Raw genomic sequence first — 23,568 nt, 5'->3', positions numbered from 1 at the left:
TTCACACGGGAGGACTCCCATCAACACAATTGGCCAATCACCCTGATCCAGCTGTTCCTCCTTGCAAATTTTCTCAAAATTTTCCAGAAAAGTACTGAAATTTTCCCCTTTTCTGAACATACTTAACCGAGATCGCGTTCTTATACTTCTGATCGCGTTAAGTTTATGCTTGATTTCCCGCTGTCGCTCCTGCTCCTCTTTCTCTAGTTTTTCCCTACGTTCAAATTCCTCTTTCTCTTGTTTTGCCAATTCACTCTTTGCCATTTCCCTTTCCTCAATGGTCTCAAGGCATTCCGCGAGCTCGTCATCTTCAGCCTCCAACGCAAGAATAGCCTTCAGCAGCTCTGGTTTTCTGAGTTTGTCTGAGACATCCAGACCCAACTCTCTTGCAAGTTCCAGTAACTTCGGTTTGCGTAACGATTTCAGATCCATGGCCGCTCCGAGTGCTGCTTTCTCTACTGCCCCTATTGTCTTGCCGCACTAACCCGGCAGCAACGACAATCCCAATTACCAGCTCTGTTTCTGACACTTAACAAAAGCCTGGCAAAACTTAGTAGAGGAAAGTCCCGCACTCACCAAACCTCGCAGCCAAGAACCCAGCGCAGTCGTTCCGCTGCAGGCAACCAGTCATCACACAGGGCTGTTGCACTGCTCCCGACTCGCCGAACTGCTGCTCAGCAAACCGTTGACCACGTCTCTCCGCTGGCGTCCATTGACTCGATTCCACCGCTGGCAACCAGTTATTAAAGATCAGGTAGCATGGTCGTGCCGGAGAGGGGATGAGGAAGGACGGAGACGAGGTTTGAGGGAAAGACAAGAAGAAGAACTTTATACAAGGGAATTTACATATATACAAACAGCAACTGGGAGAACTCTCAGAAAGTCTCGCAAACAAGGAGCAAAGCTACATGTCGATGAGCTCAGATGGTCAGGAGCTACTCGGCCGTCCAAGGCGCCGAGTTTTATATCCTTCCTTGTCCCTGGGCTCCCTAGATGGGGGCGGGCTTGTCGGGAAAGGAGGGTCCTGAAAGTTCACTGTGGCACCCACACACACACACTCAATAGGGAACACGTCCCCGTCACGTGTTGGGAGAGAAGGATGCACTCTGCGTCGCGCAGATTCTGGAATGCTCTCGAACAGCATTCCTGCGCCTTTCATGTGGTCGCACGTGCTCGGGGTAGGGGAAACGGTCGTTGACCACTTCTCCCTGGAAGACGGTTGCTGCTGTCAACTTGATGTGCCCCTTGGAATGTCTAGTACTGCCGAACCTGGCAGCTAACTTCTTTCTGTACTGCAGAGCTGGCTGGCCAGATGCGGGGCGGATGACCGACGCCGCTTCCGTGGCTAATTCAGGCGTTTACCCCGCATGCCTTCGCGACTCATCGGCATTCCGCTGCTACCACGCCGATTTTTTTCTCACGAAGGAGGCGAAACGTAACAATACCCAGTCGAAACTAAACTTTTTGCGGATGTCTGTGTTATTTACTCAGCCATAAATAGCACGCAGGCCCAAGAAAACTTCCAACTATTCTTAGCAGTCAATCCAAGCATGATGCTCACGATGGGGTTAAATTTCAAGTTAGTTGAAAGCATCAGAAACTGACAGCACCAGTTTTACGAACACGAAAAGGCCGCTAGAATTTACTTAACGATTATAAAATATTGTAAAACTAACATAAATTAAATAAAAAAATTGTTAAACTAAAAACTAGCAACAGCTGGGAGCCCCATATTGACCTACGTATCTGGGCTAACGTTAAGAGAAAATTGTGCTCCTTGAGAAGAAGGACCCGTATGCCCTTTAAGAAGTAAAAGCACTTGTAAAGACTAAATTATAATGTGCGGATCTTATTTGGATGCGATACCGAAACAACTTAATCAGTAAAATTGGACGAATAGATAATTTGGCCCTACGCTTGGTATATTCAGTCTACACTCGTCATTCCAGCGCGTCCGATTTAAGGATTAAGGTATGCTTGCAAACACTCTAGCAGCGCAAATAAACCCTCTGAATAAAATTCATTTCTCACTTTTACTTCCGACTAAACCCAATGCGTTATTTTAATGAACCTTTCGATCACTCATCACCGACAAATCACAGGAAAACGTTACAGCAGCCAGTTAGCCACATTAGAATAAATAAATACTTAATTTGCGATTTCTCATTGGAACAAACTGTAGGATAGTAGCACTTTTGCGAGAATGTTTGTTAAAAAAAAGACTGAATTTTCGCAGCTGTCTTGTACCTATGGGGATATTCGTGGGTTCATGTTTTGCACACGTGGCATGGTAACATGTTGTTCTGGCGGCCAATGAATCCTTGTGTCCCGTGTTTTCCAAGTAATTCATAGGTTTAACTTTTTTTTTTCATTTTTTTTTTGCGAGTACCCACTCCTGCATGGTCCTGATAAGAATCTGCAGACTAACTAAATAAGCCCATAAAGCCATAAATAATCATTTCGCAGTCTAATCCGTGCTACACCTAGATTACCCCGTTGCAGGAACCCATGCGTTCTGTTTGATGTTTTCGTCTGATGCATACACAAGCAAAAACACAAAATGTTGTCACCAAAGTAATCTTTACGCACTCGTTTCGTTACGACACTTGTTACACCAGCGATGACGTAGCGTGTACGACATGCCTGCTTAGAATCATCACCTGTCGTCGCCGCCTCACCGCAAGCATTTGTTTTTAATTTCATTTACTTTCCAATCCCGTCAGACGTTCCAGGTGAGGTCAGTCTGGCGGACGCAGAGAACGAAAGCGCTAACGTTGGCACACGCATATTTGTAGATATTTGATGCCCGCGACGAGCCAACGAAACACACAAAAACTATGACTCGGAGAGAAAAACGCGGAGACACAAAGAGAGACACACTGCGCGTTCCGAAAGCATACAAAGCTGCGACGTTTTCAAAGTGCCTCTCTTTGGTCACCTCGTAAGGATATTTTGCATTCATAAGCAGCTAAAACTGGAGGGGTAAATTAAGCTCCGCTTTAACGGTATGCCGCGATAGCTTAGTGGGTTAGGCTTTCCATTCAGAGCAGTTTGACACCTTTCAACATATTTTCTATTCTTTCAGTTGTTTTAATTAATTGATTGATCAACTGCATATTTTAAATGTTCTTAATTAGCTTGATCATGCATTCCCTATTGACTCTGAGCATTGTGACACCTTTGAACGCACTTTTACAATTTCTAATTTTTCATTTCTTTAAGTAATCAATTACTTACAATGATTTCAATAAACTCGTCATCGCCTATCACACATCTGCCAATCATCAATCACTACAACCACAAATTACTATGGAACAAGTTTTTTTTACACAGCCCCTGATTATTTCAGACACGCAGTGCCGACTACTACTACGCCGACGTATTTTCAACCGAGCGAGCTTTATACGCTAAAGCATAAATTGTGTTTCTCGAACGGTGTCTTTTATATAAACCCTTGTTTTCCTTCTTGTGCTTAGCTGAGTACAAAATGAGAGCAAGTTTTTAGCAACGATTTTGTTATTTATGCCGCGCTAATTGCAAGATAACAGTCAAATGAGCAAGTGCCCTTTCTAAAAGCTTCCACAACATGCGCACCAGTTGAAAGGAAGAAGGTATAATGGAAGTGGTTGCTGAGATGCGCCTATTCTTTCCATTTTTTTGTTTCTCTCGCATCTATTTCTTTGCACTTCCTTCTCTATGCACGCGACAGTTATAGCGGCCCAGCAGTAGCCAGCCATTTTTTCGTGGTTTGTACGGACCGACGGACAAATATCTGCGGACAAACAGAGGTGAAAATGCAGCCGCTAATATTCCAGCATTAAAAGCCTAAAAAAGAAAGGTTGCTGTTTTTAGCGTTGTTCCCAGACTGGCTTTATTAACCAAAGTGATGTAATGGAGCTCGGTCCTCATGTTTAATAACTCGACGAACTTCAGAATGGAGCTAAATGAAGGGCTGGAGTGGCACCTCCGGGCGAAATCCAGAATGCCGTGCAGCGTAGTGGTGCGCTTTGGAGACCTCCTCGTGGGATGAGGCCATCCGCGGAACGAATGTGGTCACTGTTCCTTCGGGATAAATTTATTGCGCAATTGTTTCTGCTTGGCGCGACAGTTAAGGTCAGCACACTACAAGCTTCAGCATGCTCGGTGCTCGAGAAACCGTGACTGCGCGAACGAATCACCGTTCATCGACGATCGCCGGGCGCACTCGTGTCCAGTTTCATTGAAATCGACAGCTTCGAACAGCTAAGAGCTCTTGAAGATCGCCCGCTTCAAGATTCTTAATGGGCACATCGTGTGGCCGCCTGCCAGCATCATGTTCAACACGTTGCTATATTTTTGTGCAATTCAGTGACAACCTTTCAACTGTTAAAACAACTCCCCAATGTTTTATAAAGCTTGCGTACCCACTAATCCTGGACCTGAAAAATCGCTATCTTAAATGCTCGAATAATAGAATAGCATCTAAAAATGCCTATATTCAGCCTAATAAAAGCAGAAAATGTATCAACTTCAGCAAGAGCTACTGAGAAGGCAAATACGTAAGTTTCTGGCCCCGAGATGGCAGCCAAAACTCTAGAGACCAAACTTATTAATCTAAGAACACCTCGAGGCGAAACAACAAGAAGGCGAAACAACAATTTCTCGCTGGCACTCTCGTTAGAAAAAAATATATTATGAGTTGGCTTCACCACTTACAGAGGCTTTCTGCGGCGAAGCCAAAACCAAGTGTAGGTTTGTTAACTTCTCTTCACTGCATAAACGACGTGCCGTGGTGCCGTCTCTCAGGAGCAGCTGCGTGCGGAGGAAGGCAGTAAAGAAAAACACAGTAAAACTTCCCTAAAAAAAAAAAAAAGCCGCAGAAATCCAGGAGAACGGGAGCACAATAAAGATCATCATAATCAGCAGCAGCAGCCTGCCAAGTGTCAAACCAATTAACAATAAATATGTTATATAAACCACGACAGACATTGAAAACGCATAGAAACTGACACTACATACTTGTAGAATTTCCACTGAGCCCAGGTTAAACTCATTCGGTGGGAGCCCATATCTTCAAAAAAAAAAAAAGATGAAAATAGAAGCTCTCTGAAGGCTCTCTTTCGAAGTAGAGTGACAACGGGAGTTGACCCAGACACCCCCTCCGATAAGCTTCCCCTTCAAATCCAGGCCAACCTTGATCACGTGAAAACACAGAGAGCATTCTCGAGAACGCTAACTCCATAGTACCCCTTAGTATAGCAACCGATGGTCACCAAGTGAGGCTGCCAGTTTTTGTCTACGGCATACCGCACCGATGGGGACAGTGACCTCATTCGCCTGAGAAATTTGGAATAAAAACCTGAGTTCCAGTCGACTCGTCCACACTGCCCAAGCACCGACTCTGACCCAACGGCACCAGAGAAAATCCCCCAGTGCAGCGAAGACTGTTAAAAAAAATTGTGAGAAGGTGCGAACGTTATACGTCAACTAGCTTCCTCACCTCCTCAGCCCTTCTTTGCTAAGAGTGAACAGGGAGGGGGAGGGAAGAACGCAGTTAAAGAGACGTGAGGATGTTGACAAGAACGCGGAATCATTGCAACGAGAGTTTTTCTTGCAACGGCAGAGAGACAGGTGAAGCTGATAACTCTTTCCCTTTCACGTTCGGCAATCAAAACGGAAGAAACGCCCTAAGCAACAGCTGTGTCAGACTAAGGAGGAGTTTTTGCGTCGATGGCCACCGTCCAGCGTGCATAATTACGGGGATTAATTTGAAATTTTAGAGCAGAATATATTGGGACCGATGTGCGTTAGAAGAATTCTACAAAATGGAGTAGCATAGCCCCTTGCCGCACGGCGACCACGTTTGTGGACACCACTTTTCAGAGCTTTTCTCGAAGCGTGTAGCGTTGCTTACAGGAATTCAGAGATGCCGGCTACTTTTGAAATCCCTGCTGGACAAAATGGCGGGACCATTTCTTGCTTAGAAATAAGAATCTCTTTCGGAATTCAAGAAACAAAGACGGCCATCGCAAAGTTGCACAGCGCGCCTAGGATATGCTGTCTTGTGATGTCACTTCGTTCTTCTCTAACGCAGTGCAATGTTTTACTATACAACATTGCGGATGATTTTTCGCTGCGGACACGACTTCGGATGACAAAAAAAAAAATAAATTGGGCGGAAATTTGTTCTTTTAGAAAAAATAAGGGTCCAATTCTGTGAGCATCGAAGTGCGTGGCATGCGTGAATTGCTAAAGTTTTCGAGCCATTCGTATTATATTTTGAGAAGTGGGTTGTAAATATGCGCACACTAAATTTCAACTTTTCTCCATAGTACAACGTTATCACAGACCAAAAGGCACAGAAATGCGGCCGTATCAGAGTTTGCAACATAAATATATGCACGCTATTTGCAGCGGCTAAAAGTTTATTCGTTGATTTTCGTTAAATAAGAGGTGGACCATGGCAATTATTCTTCCACTTTTTGTCCGATTAGTCGCATAGCCGGCATGCAAAGGCTGCTTTCGTGTACTGCTCACCATTTGTTTGTTTGTTTATTTAAATATCAGAATTTAATTCCTAACTTCCTGCATAAAACCCGTAGGTGTGCTTTTCAAAAGGGTCCTGTGGGGATGTTTTACAATTACCGGAAACAAAAGTCAAATATAAGCAACCAAATGCCACTGTTTTAACTAAGCTTTCAAATCTATAGTGCTCGATGCCGCTTAGGTGTCCTACCGGGACTGTTAACCATTTTTGTTAAGCAATGCATTTCAGGTTCAAGAAGAAAAAGAAGACAAAAGAAATCTGCAGTCATTTTTAAAGATTTCACTGCATCTACTTGTGGCAGTTGTGACAAGTGTTAGAACAATTTCCCCACACAGTTTTTAGAACTACTGAGCCATCATGCTTTCACAGTTATACATACGCATTGTGAACTAAGCGAAAACACACTTATTAAACACGCATGGTACAGGAGTATAAAGATATAATACTTAATTCCACCCAAGCGGCGTTGAAACCAGGTATGTCGCGTATACACTGTTCAGATAACCTGGTGGCTTGTTTTCATGCAGGTCATTAATTAGCCTGGGTTTATGTAATGAACGGGCAGAAGTTTGCCGTACAGTGCAAAACAGATTTCGCTAATGATGCAAGCTTTATATGCAGGTTTTTTTAACAGCGTCTCCCGATTAACCCACTACTGCACAGAGGCGCCGACGCGAGGACGTGATTAGGGGGGCATCGGTGTGTTTTGGCGGGAGCCGCTCATCGAAGGTCATCCGCACGCAGCTTTTCCGCAGACGCCGCCGGGAGCAATGTTCTTACTGAGACGAGAGCCGCCCTTTCAGCGCGCCGACGAGTTCGCACAGCCAAGGCAAAGCGCGCGCCCGCGGCTCGCGAGAGAAAACATAGACACGTCTCCACGGTTCCCCTTTTGTCCGTCAGGTGGCGCAAGCGGAGAGCGCGTCACGTGGCGTTAGCGCGTCGTTTACGTTTGTGAAGTTGAGTCAAGTAAGGAGAGGAGGGGACGGCGGAGAGGGTGCTCTTCTCGCGATTTGTACTTTACCCGCCGAGCGTCGCCGCGGTCGTCTGGCGCGCCGGGAGTCGGCCCCCAGCTTGAGCGAGACAGGCCGATGTTCGGCGCCGCTGCCACGGCCGGAGCAGTATCGGAGCCGGCGTTCCCCGTCCACCGGGCACCAGGGAATTCCCCGGGCGGCCTGCTAGGGAAATGATCCTCATGGAGTCTCGGACGCCCGCCGACGGCCCCGGGAAGGTCCCCAGCAAGCTGCCGGGCGCCTCCACCGGCGCCGCTTCGGCGTCGACTTCAACGAGCACGACCACAACCACGGGGACCACCCGGAGTCCCCAGTGCGCCCGGTGCAGGAACCACAACCGCAAAGTGGCCGTGCGTGGCCACAAGCGCTACTGCCCGTACCGCATCTGTGTCTGCTCAAAGTGCAGGCTGATCGCAGAGCGCCAGGTGGTCATGGCGCAGCAAGTCGCGCTCCGCCGGGCCCAGGTCCAAGACGAGGCGAGTGGCCGAGCAGTGTTCGAGGAGGTCGACCCCAAGAGCCTGCTCGACCAGCCGCCGCCCAAGGACGTGGTCAAACCGCCGGCCCTGGTCAGCTCGGCAGCCAACTCCTCGTTTGCCGCCAACGGTGGGTGTCCTATGCCTCGCGTGCGCGGCGCCGCCAAAAGGGTTAACCAGGCGCAACCACTACCGTTTGTGACGGCGGGAGAAAGGGGGGGCCTAAGCCGCATTCCGGGGCCTCCGTCCAGCGGCCGCTCCCCAGCGAGGCGAGAGGTCGACGTATATGAGCGCTCTTCGGGCGTTAGGCGGGCTCCAGAAGGTCTTGAGACAGTGTTTCTTGTGCCTCAGCAATGGCGCCGGGCCTGTTGCGCAAGACGCGTGCCGTGCAGCAGCAGCAGCACACCTACATTGTTCGCGCAGTGCAACACCGCGCACGTAATGGGTCCTTTTCCGGTTTTAGGGCTCCGTGCGAAGCGTCGGCCGACCCAGCCGCGGATAATTGGAGGTGAGCTGCTCTTGCACCGTCCCGCTATGAATTTCCGGTCCTCTGGTTCGTTCTCGAGGCGACTCGGAGAATGAATCAGAGGAGCTCAAAAAACAAACATAAAAGCAGCCCAGCCGTGGCTCGAAGGGGAAGACACACGTGGCAGTATCTGGGGCGACCAATCGGCGCCGTTGCCATCCCGCTGCCGCCATGTCTCCGGCCGTGACGTCTTGAACTGACGTATCTGCTGCCGGAGCAGGCAAATCCGTTCTGGTTGGCGGAAGCGGCGCGCGAGCACGGGTCTCCATGCGCTGGTAACGAGTCGAACGTGTCGCCCAAGGGGAGTGCCTGCCGGCAGACGATCCGCGTGCGTCCGCTGGTCGTTCCCCATTACGTGTAATAAATCTATGCCAGGTCAAGGAGACGTGTGGAGGGCGAGAGAAAAAGGGGGTTTCTCCGCTCACGGGCGCTGTGAGCAGTGTGGCCACTGGGATTGCCCGGAGGTGGCTCAGTTTTTCTTTGTTCTCTTCCGTTATGGCTCGCCATCCGCTCCTCCTCGCCCCCTCTCTTTCTCCCTCTCTCTCACGTTACTCGCTCTCGTTGTGGTCGCCAGTGGGGAGCTAGGCTTGACCTTGAAGTGCGCGCAAGTTGCCTTTTGTTGTTTTTTTTTGCATCGTAGTGAATTTGTTGTTACAACAGCCCAGTTTTGTAGCTTCCTCATGATTTCGCTACGTAAAGATACAGCTCGTCCTGCTGGTCGTCCATGGTCCTGCGTGAAAGTGATGCCGGATGACACCGAATTCTGGTCGGGTCGACCAGACTTCGTAGTAGTCTCCTTGGCAGAGTGCATTGTGTACAATGTGGTGTTTTTTCTTCCTTTTTCGCGGTTTGCTTGTTGATTTAACTTATTTCCTGTGAGCATTACTTTGTCTGCAGACTATAAGTGTCAAAGTGAACTCCATTGGATATGGCTTGCCAAGAACGCCAGCACTGTGCGTGACTGCTGTTCCCATTGATGGCGCCAGTTTTATCGAAGAGATGAGTTCAGTGCGTGCAGACATAACCCTTGGGCAAAACTGGCACATGTTCTATGTGACATGTGACTGAGTTCGCATTGCATCACTGTTTAATTTATATTGAGTGGATTCTGCGGAGCGAAGTAGTTTTCGTCACAGTCATTTGTGCATGAACATGACATGTGCATGCTTTTTCATCTAGGTTGGGCATGTGAAACCACTTAAGCCAGGAAGGTGACAGGAGGTAGATATATCTGTTATGAATTTGTACTTTGTATTTTTACTAGCGTTAACGGCGTGCTGTAACACAAGCAGTGTTTGGCTGTAGCAGCGCTTGTATCGCCCCATTGCATTCTTGCAGCCTGAAAACGCGAACAATTTTTCTATAAGCGTTCACTTTATGGGGAATAAATTTGTGTCAGTCCCATTGATGCAGTCGCCTGGAAGTCCAATTGCACTACGATCTATGGCTCGATTCTTTTCTGCTTGCTCCCTCATCACAGCTACGATAGCGGGCTACGAGTACGTTCTGTAGTTTTGTATCGCGCATAATTACAGCTTTCCTCGTTACATTCTCTGTGTGTAACGACAAAGCATGCCAGGTTGTCAGCAGAGCATATATGAGAAAGACAACGATCTACATGCTCGCTTTTGGGATGACTGTTTGTACAGACTGCAATGAAGAGATGTATGGTAAATCACAATCATTCGCTTTCGAAAGGTGTTGACTTCCAAAGGAAGGAGAGATCTACTTACGTTCCGATAAAGACGTCCGTGGTTGGATGCCAGCGTTTGAAGACAAGGCATGCATTAAGTTGCATAGTTGTTTTACAAGGAGGACCGTTGCCAGGAATTCGAGAGAGCGGTCAAGTTCACTTGTTTTACTACCACGTGGCACATGGCGAGAAACTAATGGCTGCGGCTTTTCTGTAGTAAAGAAATTACATGGACGTAGCGAAGGTTACATCTGAGAACCCTTTCGTCTGTGCGGCCCAGCGTTAGACTACTCAGGCCCGGCCCCACGTAACGTGCGAGTGGACACATTGGCTTTTAGCCCTGCAGCGTGAGATGGGGTAACCGTGTTGTAGATATGTAAATTTTGGACAATTTCCTGTTCGTTTTCGTTTTTCAAAAGAGCTGTAAACTTTTGTCGTTTCTATGGACGACCATTTTGTAAACTTCGGGTGATTTTGGAACAAACGTTAGGCGAGGAATCGAGACGCCGCTGACTTTGACGTCTGTGGGAGGTCACCTAAAATCTAAATCCTGCGCAAAATCCCAGTCCGTTATTTGCACGATTCGTTGCCAAAAAACGCGGCTTCTCCCACTGAAGCTGCACAGGCTACAAGGCTTAGCAGCGCTAGCTAGCAGCTGTCCCAAGTCCTGATAACGTCATCAGTATGTGGAGGCCTTTTATCCTGAGTCGATCTGGCGGCCCAACTAGAAAAAATCTTTAGCCATGTGAATTGATGGCGCTCAGAGTGTTGCGCCTTTTCTCTAAACTATGTTTTTATTTCTGTCTTGCAGTACATTAAATTTTGTATTTCGAGTGACTGACAATGCTTATGTTTTCCTAGCTAGGAATATAGTGCAATGAATGCAGACTTGTGCATAATTTATATTTGAATTACCTACCTAAAATGAAGCAGTCGTACAGGCTAGCTTGAAGGCAACCTCCAGTATTTGAGTTGCTGAAGGCACTGCAAGTAAGCCAGTTTGGCTCACAGTGCCTCTACTGACTGCTTTTGCGAGCTGCATAGGCGCCTGTGCTAAATAATGCAGTCACATCTACTCAAACAATGGAAGAAACGTAATATCTACAAATTTGTTCAGTAAGAAAACACTTACATAAGTGAGAAGTTTCGTAGCTAAAACTACTGAGCCTTCTATCCGTGAGACTCAACAGAAGACATAAACTTGTTTAGCAAATGCTTCAGCAGCGCATGATTTTTGCGTGTAATTACACGCAGAGGAAATAGTGAGCATTACTTGAGGCTTACACAACGCTCAGTAAACACGCATTTCTCATTAACCCGTTGATGCTGCACGTTGTCGGAATGTTAATGAGCGGCGAATGTCGAATGTAAGTCGTAACGCGTTAGGGCGTTATGACGATATCGAAGCACGCATAACAAGGCGAATATGGCTAGGCAATTGCTAGACACGGTAGCCACCACACAGGCAGAAACGACACTTATAATATGTATCTGCAACATACTGCCCATCCTTACAGGGGCTTGTGATGTCTGCAGGTGTTAAGTTGTTTGCGACTGCACAGACAAGTCGGATGGATCTAAAGATGCTCTTTGTAGTGAGCAGCTGTTCCTTATCTCTTAGGCGCTTCTAACAGCTGACCCACGTCGAAGCGATCGGCCTGTACTGAAATAATTTTCTCTGTATTCTTTCCTGCCCGAGGGCCGTGATGCCACAAAGTTAAAGTGGCAGTGGACTTTAGCTCGCACACCCATGCACATGAGCACATTTACACACATAAACAAGCATAATAGAAAACTCGCCAAACCTCAAGCGTATGCAGCATTGAGTACTTCAGTGCATAAACTTGACCGACAGTGTTGGTTAGGTTGCCTACCAAGGAAAAAGCTATCCGCCTGCAGCAACCTATAAAGAGTATGTGTTAGTTGCATGGGAGCAGACACGCTTTCAAAGCTCGATCTCCTGACAGAATTCTCGAGCAAGTCACGTATCGCAAATACCCCCCTCTCCCTTTCCCTGGCCAGTTATCTTGGCAGTGCCCTTAATGGACATGTAACACCCAGCACCCCCCCCCCCCCCCTCCTCAGTCGCTCAATGCAAGAAATTACGTTGGGTCCTTCTAAAAACAAAAGTTCCTGGTTACATGCTGTCTAGATAAGAGGTTATATTTGAGCTCATTGCGTAAAAAGTACTGGATAAGCTAATTGCACAAAATCTATGCATGAAGCCTACCATTGAGCACTGAATGCTACAAAACTCCAGAGATTACAGCAGCTTTATCTCAGTTTTAGCTGCCAATGTTCTTAGATTGAGGTTCGCTGCCTGTGCACCTTTGAAACAACTGGATTTGAGTAGACACCACGGTGAAAGCCAGCATTCAGGAATGCCCCGGTTCTTCGGAATGGTATAGCACTGGGGTGTGGAGAATTGAAGAACCAGCACACCAAGAAAAAGTGGTCATCACTCCCTTCTCCTACACAGCATCGGTTCCCTAATAGGGGCGGCAATCGCAAAATATAGGTTAAGCAAAAGAGCTTCGCAGGGGACCGGCTCGTTCCCCGCTGCATGTTGTCTACGTGACTACCGTTATTGACCAGCCCGAGTGACTCCGCCGGTAGGGAGTGGTGCCATCGAAAAGGGTCACGTGGACAGCTGACTCCAGTTCGTGAACTCCGGTTTATGAATGCGAGTACTGGACAAATGCTGATCAATCAAATTCAGTTTTTATGCGAAGCTTCAGCGAAGAAAACTGCACTGATTTCTTCATGGTAGACGGAGTGCTCGTAATTACTGGACCTTTCAAAAGTTTTATTTTTTTTTAGCATTCGGTTCGAGATAGCAGCCTGACAGCCCACATTAAGCTCTTTAAACTTTTGTGGCTTGAGTTAACTGATATTAGTAAAGCAAAGCAATCGAGAGGAATATAAGAACTCGTGAAAGCTGAACTTGGACCAAGTATTTAAACACACTATTCCTTTGTCATGCTGCAAAGAGCTCTGCGATTATTGCTATTTCCTCAAGCAACGTTGCTCCTTTTGCGAGTGTTATGGTCAATGTGGTGTTTCCATCCTTTCTTAAACACTTCCGACTTTAGGGCAATAGCCGTACTTAAGAAATACTCGCATTTATATAAAATACTCACAGAATGCGCGTTATCCCCTCGTGGCATGAACATTTGGTTCAAACCTGTACGCACGCAGAAGCCCGAGTTCTTTCGACGGAATACAAAAAGACATCGCCTGTTTCAGACTACGCTGGCCGCCATCACCGCGGCTCCGAAGTGCTTACTACAGCAGGTGAGCAGTGTCGCCACATTGCACGCTCTTACCGTGGTGACATCTTCACTGTCCTTCCTGGCATGAAACAGCATGCAGCAGAACTGTAGTTGTTGCTGTTTATGACTGTCGAAATGTTGTGTAACCTGGAAAAGACAGGTTTTTTTTTTAGTGTTGTTATTATCACCCGAAAAAGCTTTAGTGTCTCTTTCGCAACACTTTCGCTTTGATCCACTCCAACATCCGAGCGCTGGGACGCTCCAGTTTCCAGCGTTTCCATTTACTGTAATGGGTTACATTTCTTGTTTGCTCTATTTATTTTTTTACTGATATTTCTTTTGTTACGACAAGGCAATGATAAAACTTGGTCAAATGTTTAGGGGAATCCCGCAAGGTGGAGTAGATTTGTAATAAGGGAGTAATTACTCATTGACATCCACCCGAGCGCAGCCTTACGGCTACAAAGGAAAGCTATACAGCTTTCTCAGAAACTTCGTAGTTAAAGAAAAATTTGTCCTGGTCCGGGGTTCGAACCCGGGACCACCGCTTTACCGGAGCAGTCGCTCTACCAATTGAGCTAACCGGGACGGCATGCTTATGGTAGGGCGAGAGCGAATTGATCAATAACTCGAAGTGGGAACAGTGTTGTTCAAAGGTTTAGGGGAATCCCCCAAGGTGGAGTAGATTTGTAATAAGGGAGTAATTACTCATTGAGCATTGAGTAATTACTCAGTAGCTTTCCTTTGTAGCCGTAAGGCTTCGCTCGGGTGGATGTCAATGAGTAATTACTCCCTTATTAATGATAAAACTTGTAGTCAGAACAATATGTCGCCTTAATGAAAATTAAAAAATATAACTACGAGTAATAGGGAAAACACGAGAGCACCACAAAGTAGTTTCCAGAAGCTTGAAAGAAAAGTGGGTTTTGCGGCAAGCTGGGCACAACATCCATTTTCTGACGACCACTTTTCCGAGCACCTTTGTTAAAGAAATATGTCAACATTTCTAGGTCAAGAAGGATAAACCAAGAAATGTTTTGCGCATCAGCAAAACAAAGAAATTCTTTGTTTATTACGAAGGTAAACAAATCTCTCGTCTAATGATTTTGACCCATCTAGATGTTTGCAGCGTTTCGAATGCATTTGTTGATTCAAACAGGTTCTGGGAAGGTTCTTATGCGGCTGCATTGCGGCGAAACATGCTTCACTCGTGTTTTGTTTTCAGTGCAAACTTGTTGTTTAAGTGCCAACAGTTCTCGTGTGAATGACCGCACTGTATTAACAGTTGAACGCTTTTGAAAAATCTGAATTGTCGAAGGGATTTCTGACAGCTGCCGAAGCGACATTAACTAATGGGCTTAACAAGATTTCTGCACATGTTTCGTCGACGCCCAACATTCTGTCGTAGTTCATGCTATGTTATCGGCCTCTCACGTTGCTTTGCTTAAGTATGCAGAAGTACTTTGGATAGCTTTTGAGTTGAGTGCTTTACTAAAGACTGCTGTTTAGGAGTTTTTTTCTCTTCAAATATTCTGCCGTGGTTATGAACTTGACGGACAGCCAGGCTTTCGTTGTTATTCCAGTTATTCAGAGTTCTTGGACTAAAAACATAAGAGGCTGCAGGGGTTAATGAAAAATCTTATGCCGTTTACAACTATTTGGGGGTCTTGGTCCTGCGTTAATTGGCGTCGGCCAGCAGAGTAAAAGTGGTCATTCACTAGGTTTGCAAGGTAAAACTGGTTCCCAGCAGTTGATACTGAAAGTTCCCGCTCAAAGCAGTAACTTAAGTGTCCACGAGCTTGCTGTGAAAACTAAACCAGGTCGCAAACAGAATTTTCATGACAAGACTGTAACGTACTTGCTGACGAAGGGGGGATTTATTAGCAGGCACGAAAGGGAAGGCCAGGCAAGCTGGGGCAACAACAGCGACAGACTCCACACGGCGCGAGCCCTACTTCGTCGTCGTCGCCCTACTTCGTATGCGCCACCTGGCAATACTAGGTGGCAATATTCATAGAATAAACCAGAGTATACTGCTATAGGCGAAAGTAAAAACACAGAGGCCGCAATATAGCATTTTCTTTCACCGAAGTTATTTTGGATATACCTATTCCATCATTAAGCAGGTTTATTGTTATCGTGGTAGGATGACGCTTTTATTCAATACGAAATGGCAGCTGGTGAATGGAAGGTCCAAAATCTTTGTAAACCAAAAGGAAAACAGAAGTACCGTCGTTGCTCGACAGCGCTTGTTCCTTCGACTACTAGGCGCTTCAGGTGTTCTTGGCACTTTTGTTTCGTTCAATTTTTGTCGAAAACAAAACAGGACTCGAGTGGAATGACAGCTGCTCCAACATTTACAGCAAAATCCCAGTTTATATGAAATTGCCTTCCATGGGGCAGCGACTTTATTCTGCATTCACACCCGAGTGTTTCTAGTGCCTGGATTAAGCCATATATAATTTTTTTCTCTCTAATTTACTTGGTATCTTAAAACAGCAAGATCCCTTTTTCTTTTCGTAACGCACTAAATAGCATAAGAATGCGTCGTCAGGCGACAGATCGGTTATTGTGACTTGTTATATAAAAAAGCGCATGGCATTGTTCCTTGATCTTCCCGCTCCGAGTCCGATGCTTAATTTGAGTTTGTTAAGAGCGTAAAAGCCACTTGTTGGACCGTCAAAGTGTTGTCATCTAGCAGAACACAGGTCAACAATACAAAAAAGCACCTGGTTTTGTTTCGAAATTTTCAGTAAAACGGCCAATTGTGAATCCGAAGCAAACAATAAATCTTGCCCATTGTACGTTCGATTATCTTTACGATCTTTATTCGAATGGAAACTCGACGACAGAAAGAGATTACTGCTCCAAACGTCCGAACAAACGCTGTAATCGGTAAATCTGCAAACTCACTTGCAATTTCGTCGTTTAGACGTATTTGCAATTACCTTGTTTTAATTGAGGATGATGTTAGGAACTACGAAATTTGGAAAAAGACGAGGCAGCAGCAAAGATTATATTAATTGTGAGATATTAAAAAATCTAATTCGCCTAATGTCTTTGAGAAAGCTTGTCGCGTGAAAAATAACTCTCATCAAGGGCTCTTACAACTTTCGCAAGCGACATTACAGTATCGAAAAAACTGCCTGCACCAGTGAGAGCAATGTACAACCCATTCAAAAATCATAAAACTCTGTCAACACGCGCCAAATATGCGGTGATTATCTGGCGTTCTTGGCTTGCGTCGGCAAAAAAATAGGGGGTGGAGGGAGGAGGAATCCTCGCTGGACACTATGTAGGCAAAGCAAAGTCCACCACGTTACTCTGAAGACAGCGGAGTCAGCCGGTTTATCTGACGAGTCCGCCAGGGGCCCCACGCAGAAATTATACATGGCAAACGAGACCTAACGTGCATCATCATTAGATACCCCTTTGGTGGAGGAGCTTTAAATATCGTAAAGCAAACCTGTACTTCACGATTAAACGGTACACAGATGCTGTAGGAATAGCCATACTGCACCCAACGTTACCCAGACAGCGTTACACACAGTCTGACCCTTTAGCCAGGCCGGCCTGATTAAGCCTTGGACAACCTAAGACTAAGACTTGCATGTTCTTAGACCCGGTCTATAACCATGAGCCTTTAAGGCTAAAACCTACGTAACATTGTCTTTTTGGCAGCAGATCACTGGTCTTTTCGGTCAATACATACTACGGCACCAACGCCGATTGTAGAGAAAATACTCCCTCGTGCAGATATCATGGTAAAAATAAATAAATATACGAAATGTTTACTGATCAGAATATTGCAACCCGGTTGAACAAACACAGCACTCTGCTGTATATAACAGAATATATTTGAATCCCGTAAGAAAGACCGGTGCAAAGTTACGCCTGCATCGAAACAAACAACCACCATGCGAAAAGACTCACACCTGCACGCCACAAGCATGAAAACAGAAGAAACGCTGCAGTCTCTGTTCATGTGACCAGCTATACTTAAAATAAAAAACAAACGCCACTTGTGTGGTTGACCATTTCCTGTACATTTACCTGATTCGCCGAGCCTTATTCAGCTTCCTGATGGGATAAAAAACCCTACACTGAGTCATTCAGCTCAAGGTGTCTATGCGTACACAGTTGAAGCCTGGCAAAAAAAGGGGAGAATCTAATTTGGCGCCACTGGTGACGTCGCACGGGCGAAGACAGCTGGTACGGGCTTCGTGCAAATGAAGTTCAAGGCCCGGTGTTTCACGTTGCTCCGTCGTCGAGTGTTTGTACCGGTGACAAACTGTCGCCCTTCGTGCGCACACAAGCGGCGGTGGCACACTCGCGAAAAGCGGCGGCAAGCAGGTGCTGAGAGCGCGACTCGACATGAACGTGACTCGTTCATCTTGTCTCGCTAGAGAGGAGCGCGGCGGTGTTCCTTTGCGTCCGGGATAGAGGCCGACCGGGCGTGCTTCTTCCACGCTTGCAACGCACGCTGCCACTCTTGGCTCTCTCTCTCTCTCTCCGCGAGCAGGTTGACTATAAGCGAGAAATGCGGTACCTTCTGTCAGCCGGACGCTGGTCATGGTAATGCGAGCTTATTAACTACCAGTAGAATGCGATCAGGTAGTTCAGACTGGGACAATGAGCAAGGCAAGATCCGCCTGCCCCTTCTGAACAGCGCGCGCGCACACACGTATGTACAGGGTCGGTCAAAAGGTTCCAGGCCACAGGATCTGCTTTCGAGCACTACAATCGGGCAGTTACGAATGTCCCCATGCTCAAAATCTCTACAGAGGATAGAAGAAGTGTCGTTTTCACCTCTGAAAAACTTGAAAGCTTTACTGCCATCATATGTGGCAGGATATGACGCTCATAGGTAGAGCCTGCGGCCTGGGAACTTTTGACCAACCCTGTACATATTTCGGACTCGTCTGCATAGCTATGCGCTGCGTAGTGCTGCAGACGGGAAACGCGCAGCATTTTGTGGAGCCGTGGCTTCAGAAGCAGCGTTTCGTCCTTTATCTTCCCCCGTTTCGAATGTACCAAACCTCTTGCAAGGCCTTTGCCGTATTGTATAGATCTATGTGGCTTTTGAGATTTCCGTAAATCATGACGGCCTTACACTGAAGGTTTTGCATTTATAAAAGAAAGAAAGAAAGAAAGAAAGAAAGAAAGAAAGAAAGAAAGAAAGAAAGAAAGAAAGAAAGAAAGAAAGAAAGAAAGGAAGGAAGAAAGAAAGAAAGAAAGAAAGAAGAAAGAAAGGAAGAAAGAAAGGAAGAAAGAAAGAAAGAAGGAAAGAAAGAAAGAAAGAAAGAAAGAAAGAAAGAAAGAAAGAAAGAAAGAAAGAAAGAAAGAAAGAAAGAAAGAAAGAAAGAAAGAAAGAAAGAAAGAAAGAAAGAAAGAAAGAAAGAAAGAAAGAAAGAAAGAAAGAAACAAACAAACAAACAAAGAAGAAAGAAAATTTTCTGGCATAGTATGTGTCTAAGGTGTGGTTCGTTTGGTTCGCGAATTTTTTTATTTCTATATCATCCTTCGCCGTTATTTGCGAGCTTCCAAGTTCGTAACCACTATAGCGGCAGGTTGTGCTTCGAGTGCCTTCCCAATTCTTTTCTCGCTTCACTTTTTATCCGTACCAGCGTTTTAAGTAAGTCCAGAATTTGCCAGCAACTTCCCGCGTGAGCCCTTCACGCCCAAAGCGACTGGTAATGACGTATAACTACTGTAGTTGATCACCAGCGCTCTCCTATAACTGTTGTCTCAGAGGCCCAATGACTTTGAAAACCGACATGGTCGGCCTGAATCAAGCCTATATATATAGGCTGTTCGTTAACGGCTGATAACTCCTCGAACGACCACCTTGGCTTATTTCCCGCGCACCAAAAGCCCAGTCGTGATAAAAAGCTTTGTTTTTACTTTCCCGTTGTTTTTAATGCACCACCTCTGGCTCGCAGTCGCGCTTGGTTTCTCACTCAACTACTCTATATAGGTATCAGTATAGTTATCATACATATTTCTCGTGATTATTAAGCTTACTGTGGGCAACCCTTCACTTCGCCACGCAGACGTCGCTATAGCACGCTACGGTGCCTCTTCCGCTTCCTTTTGCATCGTTACGTCACCAGCTTCCGGGTGTTTCCTCTAGTGCGCGGAAGTGCGCCCGCGATTCAAAAGGGCGCAGGCCCGCACCTCGAGAACGCGATAAGAAAACAAGCTAGAAGACGGAGAAGACTGGAGGCAATCGATAGCGGCCGTCTGGGGTCGTGCCCGCCGTTTTTTCTGCCTGTGATGCTGATCTTTCACGCGCGCGGTCTTTCACCAGAAGCTTCGTCATTTCCCTGTCAACTGTTCGTCAGTCGCTTTGAATCACAAAATGTGTAAAAATATATTCCAGCTGGTAAAGGATTACGGAACACGGCAGCTACGAAGAAAGAAAAAGAACCTGACTTTTCTTGGGCTGCGTAGTGCGATCTTCACCTCGCAGTGCGACTAAGCAGGATGATTTCTCAACCCTTGCATAGGCGGAAATTACACGAGCACGCAATTTCACCGATACGGAGAAACGACACATGCAGGCTTTTTCACCGCCCCTTCGCTCTTTACATTTAATTGCCCAAGTGTACACGCGTTCGTGTCAGTGGGTGACTGCAGTAACACGCGTGGAGCCGCCATTGTCTGTCGCTAGTGGAGAGAGATAATCATCTCATCTGGCGGAAAATTAAACGCCGAGGAAGCCTTGTGCTGCCGCTCGAGGGCTGGTTAGTTTATTAGACAGGTCAGCCTCAGAACGCACCTCTGCGAGCGGCTATACTCTCTCGCCTCGTTTTTTCCGCAGACAGCTTATAATCACGGCAGTATTTCGCTGCCGTAATTATAAGCTGTCTCAGGAGAACCACAGCCGAAGCAGAATACAACAGCTAGCACATGAAGCAGTTCAGCAGGATGCATTGTTGCTCCAGTCTCGTTTTGTATCCCTTGTGATCATCTCGAATGCGCATCCAATCTCACTCAGTTCGATAGGCACATGACGCATACGCCCTCTGGAGTGTTTTAAACATGATATCTTTAAGGTGTTGAAGTGATCCCTCAAACACCCATAAATTGGCGGGTAAGAAATAGGTCTGGCTCTATTTCAGACAGGTGTGTGTCTGTGCGGGGGGGGGGGGGGGGGGGGGCTAAATTCAGAGACAGAAAGGGACATTAGGAGGGGAGGGATTTGTTACCTCAATGTTCGATCGACTTCAGCGTTCCTATTAGGTAACGCCGCCACGGCGAACAGGAATCCAAACTAGGTCTGTTTGATGAGTGAAGTTGTTTGATACCAGTGCTGGGTTATTTTTGACAGCTGGTCCGAAAAATATGATCATTTGCAAAAACTGACAGACGATACTCCATTTATGTAGGTACTTACACGCGACATACAGAAGATGCCGCGACAGTTAGCTCTGTTGTGAGCGTAAGGAAATCTCACACCCACTTGATCGATGTGCGACACCAAAGACTCGACAGCGAAATTCTCAGCTAACCGTCCTTTAATAAAGTTGGCCAGTTTACTTCGTGTGCATGCTGGCCGGACTTAGGCATGACATTACGAGCCGCCGTCACTTGCTCTTGTGCAAGCACCAATAAGTGAATTAAAGTCCAACTCGCAGTCCGCCAATACTTGTAGTCACTAGCATCAATTGTCTAATAGTCCCGCAAAACAATTCAAATGACTACCGTGAGCTTGAGTAGCAAAAAGAAACAGTTTCTTTTGCGCATCCACTAAAATAATTTGGTACCAACAGAGCTGGAAAGTGTGCCCTGCCTCACGCAAGGTCAAAACAACAATTTTTCCAGAACTGAGTTTTAGTGATTGGCCAGGGTAGTTAACTAGCGCGTAATCGGCATAACAAGCAACAACAAGGGCGAGCTATAGTAGCAGGGATAGGAAGCTGTCCCACCACTAAACATGGCGCTTCCCTAGGTCCCTGGGTTACTTTGCAACCAGGAGCTGCCCGGGGAACAAAAATTATGAGGAGTACTGGAAGGAAAAAGCCCAGCTTTTCATTATCGCACCAGAGATGTGTGTTTTAAATGAGTCAAATGCTTTAAATTAAATCACAAAGCTTTAGCTTTCACCAGATCACGCCGAGTCCAAGGCAAGCCTGTGTATAGCGATCGTTCCAGCCCCAGTCAAAGATTTTGGTTATGCATGCCGAGTTGTACATTTTGATCTTGTAATCTTGAAAACATCTTTTTTTTTTCCTTTCATAGAATCAATAACATATCTGTACAGCTTAAACAACCTAAAATGGAATGAAATCGCGCACATGGGCCTCGACTGACTCCAAAACCAGCCATGGGGACAGAATCAAAGGCTTCGTTAGCCATAGGGACAAAAGGGCAGCACTGCTCAACGAAGAGAAATGTTCAGCTAGGGAAACGTGGCACTTCTCCATACCGAGGTGAGCGTTGAAACGTTGAATGGGGAGCGCAGTGAACACAACCGGAGCCCGCTCCCTAGCGACAAGGATGGCAGAGTCCTTTTCGAACAACTATTGTCCAGGCGTCTGCTACACTAGGGACTCCGAGTAAGTAGTCGGTTCTAACAGAAATTCCTTGACAAGAGAACCTTAGGAGCTGCGAAGTAAATGTCTTCGGGACTGCAGACGTTGTTTTCAAGCGTGAGGTTGGGGAAGCACTGGTAACTCTCAGCCTCAGCCTGTTCTCCGGTGTGGAATCATAGGGAGAGTTGCGAACAAATTTTCTCCAGGCCGCGCTAGGGACTCCGGGTAAGCAGCCGATTCTGGCAGAAATTTCTTGACAAGGGAACCTTAGCAGCTGCTAAACAAATATCATCCCGAGTGCTCACCGACGTTGCTCTAGAGTATGAGGTTGCAGAAACATAGGGAACTGTCAGTCTAAGCCTGTTCCCCGGTGTGAAATACAGGGAGACTTCCGAACAACTACTCTCCAGGCGGCCGGCGTGCTAGGGATCTCGAGTGAGCAGCCGGTTCTGGCAGAAATTCCCTCAGAAGAGAACCTTAGCAGTGCTAAATAAATGTCCCCGAAAGTGCGCATAGGTGTCTCGAGCGTGTGGTTGGAGAAACACTGGGAACTTTTAGCCTCATCCTGTTCCCCGGTGTGAAATACAACTATTCTCGAGGCGACCGCCGCGCTAGGGGCCCCGAGTGAGCAGTCGATTCTGGCAGAAATTCCCCGACAACGGAACCTTAGGAGCTGCTAAATAAATGTCTTCGAGAGTGCACACCAATTATGTTCTCGAGTATGAGGTTGGGGAAACACTGGAAGCTGTCAACCTCCGCCTGTTCTTTGGTGTGAGATACAGGAAGACTTCTGAACAACTTTTCTCGAGGCGTCAGACGCGCCATTGACTGCCGGATCTGGCAGAAATGCCAGTCAAGAGAAGCTTAGCAGCTTGTTAGTGGTATCGAGAGTGAAATCTAAGGCTTGAAGACATCTCGTCTAGTCGGGCAGTAGGTTCATGTCGAAAGAAAAAGGAACGCCGACCAAAGGCTGTTGTCTAACATTTTAACAACAAGCTTTGGTCGGCGTTTCTTCTGTCGACATGGAGATCGAAAGTGTGGTGTTCTTTACTGTGGGAAATTCTGTGGCCAGCCAAGACGCTGTGGTGTCGAGCAGCGACCTAGCACTGCTCAGTCAGATATTACACTGCGCATAAACGAGCAGCAGCACGTCAAAAGATAGCAATGTGCCAAATCGCGAAGCATGCTGGGAGCAGTTATGAGTGCGAAGGAGTGCATCTTCCCGGATTTGCAAGACTCTACCTCTCAATCAAAAAATAGCTGCCAAGAGAGATTTTTTGATGTAGACTGCTGTTGATGAACAGGAATGCACAATGAAAACACTGGTCCCACTATTGTTACATTTACGCGCCTGTCTTCAAGGCACGCCACAACGATGGAAGGCCCCGCATTAATTTCCGCTCCCTGCGTTTCCTTAATGTGTCGCGAAATCTCAGTACACGTGATCGGGCTTTGAATTCGCTTTATCGAAATGCAGCCTCCGCGGTCAGGAAATGCAGAAGACACGTGCTCTCCATAAAAGCGTCACAGC

At 46.6% G+C, this 23,568-nt stretch overlaps 2 protein-coding genes across 21 annotated transcripts in view; one reads left to right on the top strand and one right to left on the bottom strand.

Moving 5' to 3' along the window:
• LOC149340859 (cholinesterase-like) overlaps nucleotides 1-23,568 on the bottom strand; it is a 212,420-nt gene that overhangs the window by 28,121 nt on the left and 160,731 nt on the right. For 7 of the 17 annotated variants that reach the window (XM_089549763.1, XM_089549764.1, XM_089549762.1 and 4 more), the window contains exons 1-2: nucleotides 7,548-12,026; nucleotides 4,696-4,791 (exon numbers count right to left, since the gene is read on the bottom strand). The exons of 2 other annotated variants lie outside the window; for them this stretch is intronic. Coding sequence is in view for 1 of the 15 variants with exons in the window: in XM_089549773.1 (XP_089405899.1) it covers nucleotides 12,035-12,131; nucleotides 13,555-13,647 (190 nt within the window). In the remaining 14 variants the exon portion in view is untranslated. 8 more of the 17 variants (XM_089549773.1, XM_089549761.1, XM_089549768.1 and 5 more) reach the window with 8 other exon arrangements.
• LOC149340862 (uncharacterized) overlaps nucleotides 7,517-23,568 on the top strand; it is a 49,264-nt gene continuing 33,212 nt past the window's right edge. Inside the window, exons 1-2 of one of the 4 annotated variants that reach the window (XM_089549780.1) lie at nucleotides 7,522-8,139; nucleotides 13,427-13,522. In XM_089549780.1, the coding sequence (XP_089405906.1) occupies nucleotides 7,710-8,139; nucleotides 13,427-13,522 (526 nt within the window). In that variant the 5' untranslated portion in view covers nucleotides 7,522-7,709. Of the gene's footprint in view, nucleotides 8,518-13,426; nucleotides 13,523-23,568 lie in introns of all 4 variants that reach the window. The other 3 variants (XM_089549782.1, XM_089549779.1, XM_089549783.1) reach the window with 3 other exon arrangements.

This window comes from Amblyomma mixtum, chromosome 6 (genome assembly GCF_055824585.1).
Source record: "Amblyomma mixtum isolate Tamu chromosome 6, ASM5582458v1, whole genome shotgun sequence".
NCBI lineage: Eukaryota > Metazoa > Arthropoda > Arachnida > Ixodida > Ixodidae > Amblyomma > Amblyomma mixtum.
Note: the sequence above shows the minus strand (reverse complement) of the source record. Positions and strands in the feature narration are given on the sequence as shown.